Here is a 401-nt window from a genome sequence, read left to right as displayed (position 1 = left end):
TTACATTCATAGGGTTTCTCTCCAGTGTGAGTTCTTTCATGCTTGTGAAAATGACTTTTATATGCAAAAACTTTACCACACTGATTACATTCATAGGATTTCTTTCTAGTATGAATTCTTTCATGTATTTGAAGGTAACTAGGACATACAACAGTTTTAGCACATTGATGATATTCATACTTTGTGTCTCTAGTATTCGTTCTACATATGTGGTGATGATTGTGAAATGTAATGTCTTTATCTCCTTCATTATATTCATAGGATGTTATTTTGGAATTAGTTCTTTGGTGTAATTGTAAAGAGGCTTTATCACACTGAAAACCATCACTGCGATACTCTTCACTGGAGGCTGTACTCTGTGTGTTAAGACGCCTGTGATGGGGAAAGCTTTCTTCACTGGA

General features: G+C 34.9%; 1 protein-coding gene across 1 annotated transcript in view; it reads right to left on the bottom strand.

Moving 5' to 3' along the window:
• Positions 1-401, bottom strand: part of LOC114633398 (zinc finger protein 709-like) — a 26808-nt gene that overhangs the window by 847 nt on the left and 25560 nt on the right. The window contains exon 5 of the mRNA XM_028781985.1: positions 1-372. This exon is cut by the window's left edge and continues 847 nt beyond it. Coding sequence (XP_028637818.1) covers positions 1-372 — 372 coding nt within the window. The remainder of the gene's footprint in view (positions 373-401) is intronic.

The sequence above is a fragment of the Grammomys surdaster genome, unplaced genomic scaffold (assembly GCF_004785775.1).
Source record: "Grammomys surdaster isolate TR1022 unplaced genomic scaffold, NIH_TR_1.0 607, whole genome shotgun sequence".
In the NCBI taxonomy this organism is placed as follows: Eukaryota; Metazoa; Chordata; class Mammalia; order Rodentia; family Muridae; genus Grammomys; species Grammomys surdaster.
This window is presented reverse-complemented; position numbering and strand designations above follow the sequence as displayed.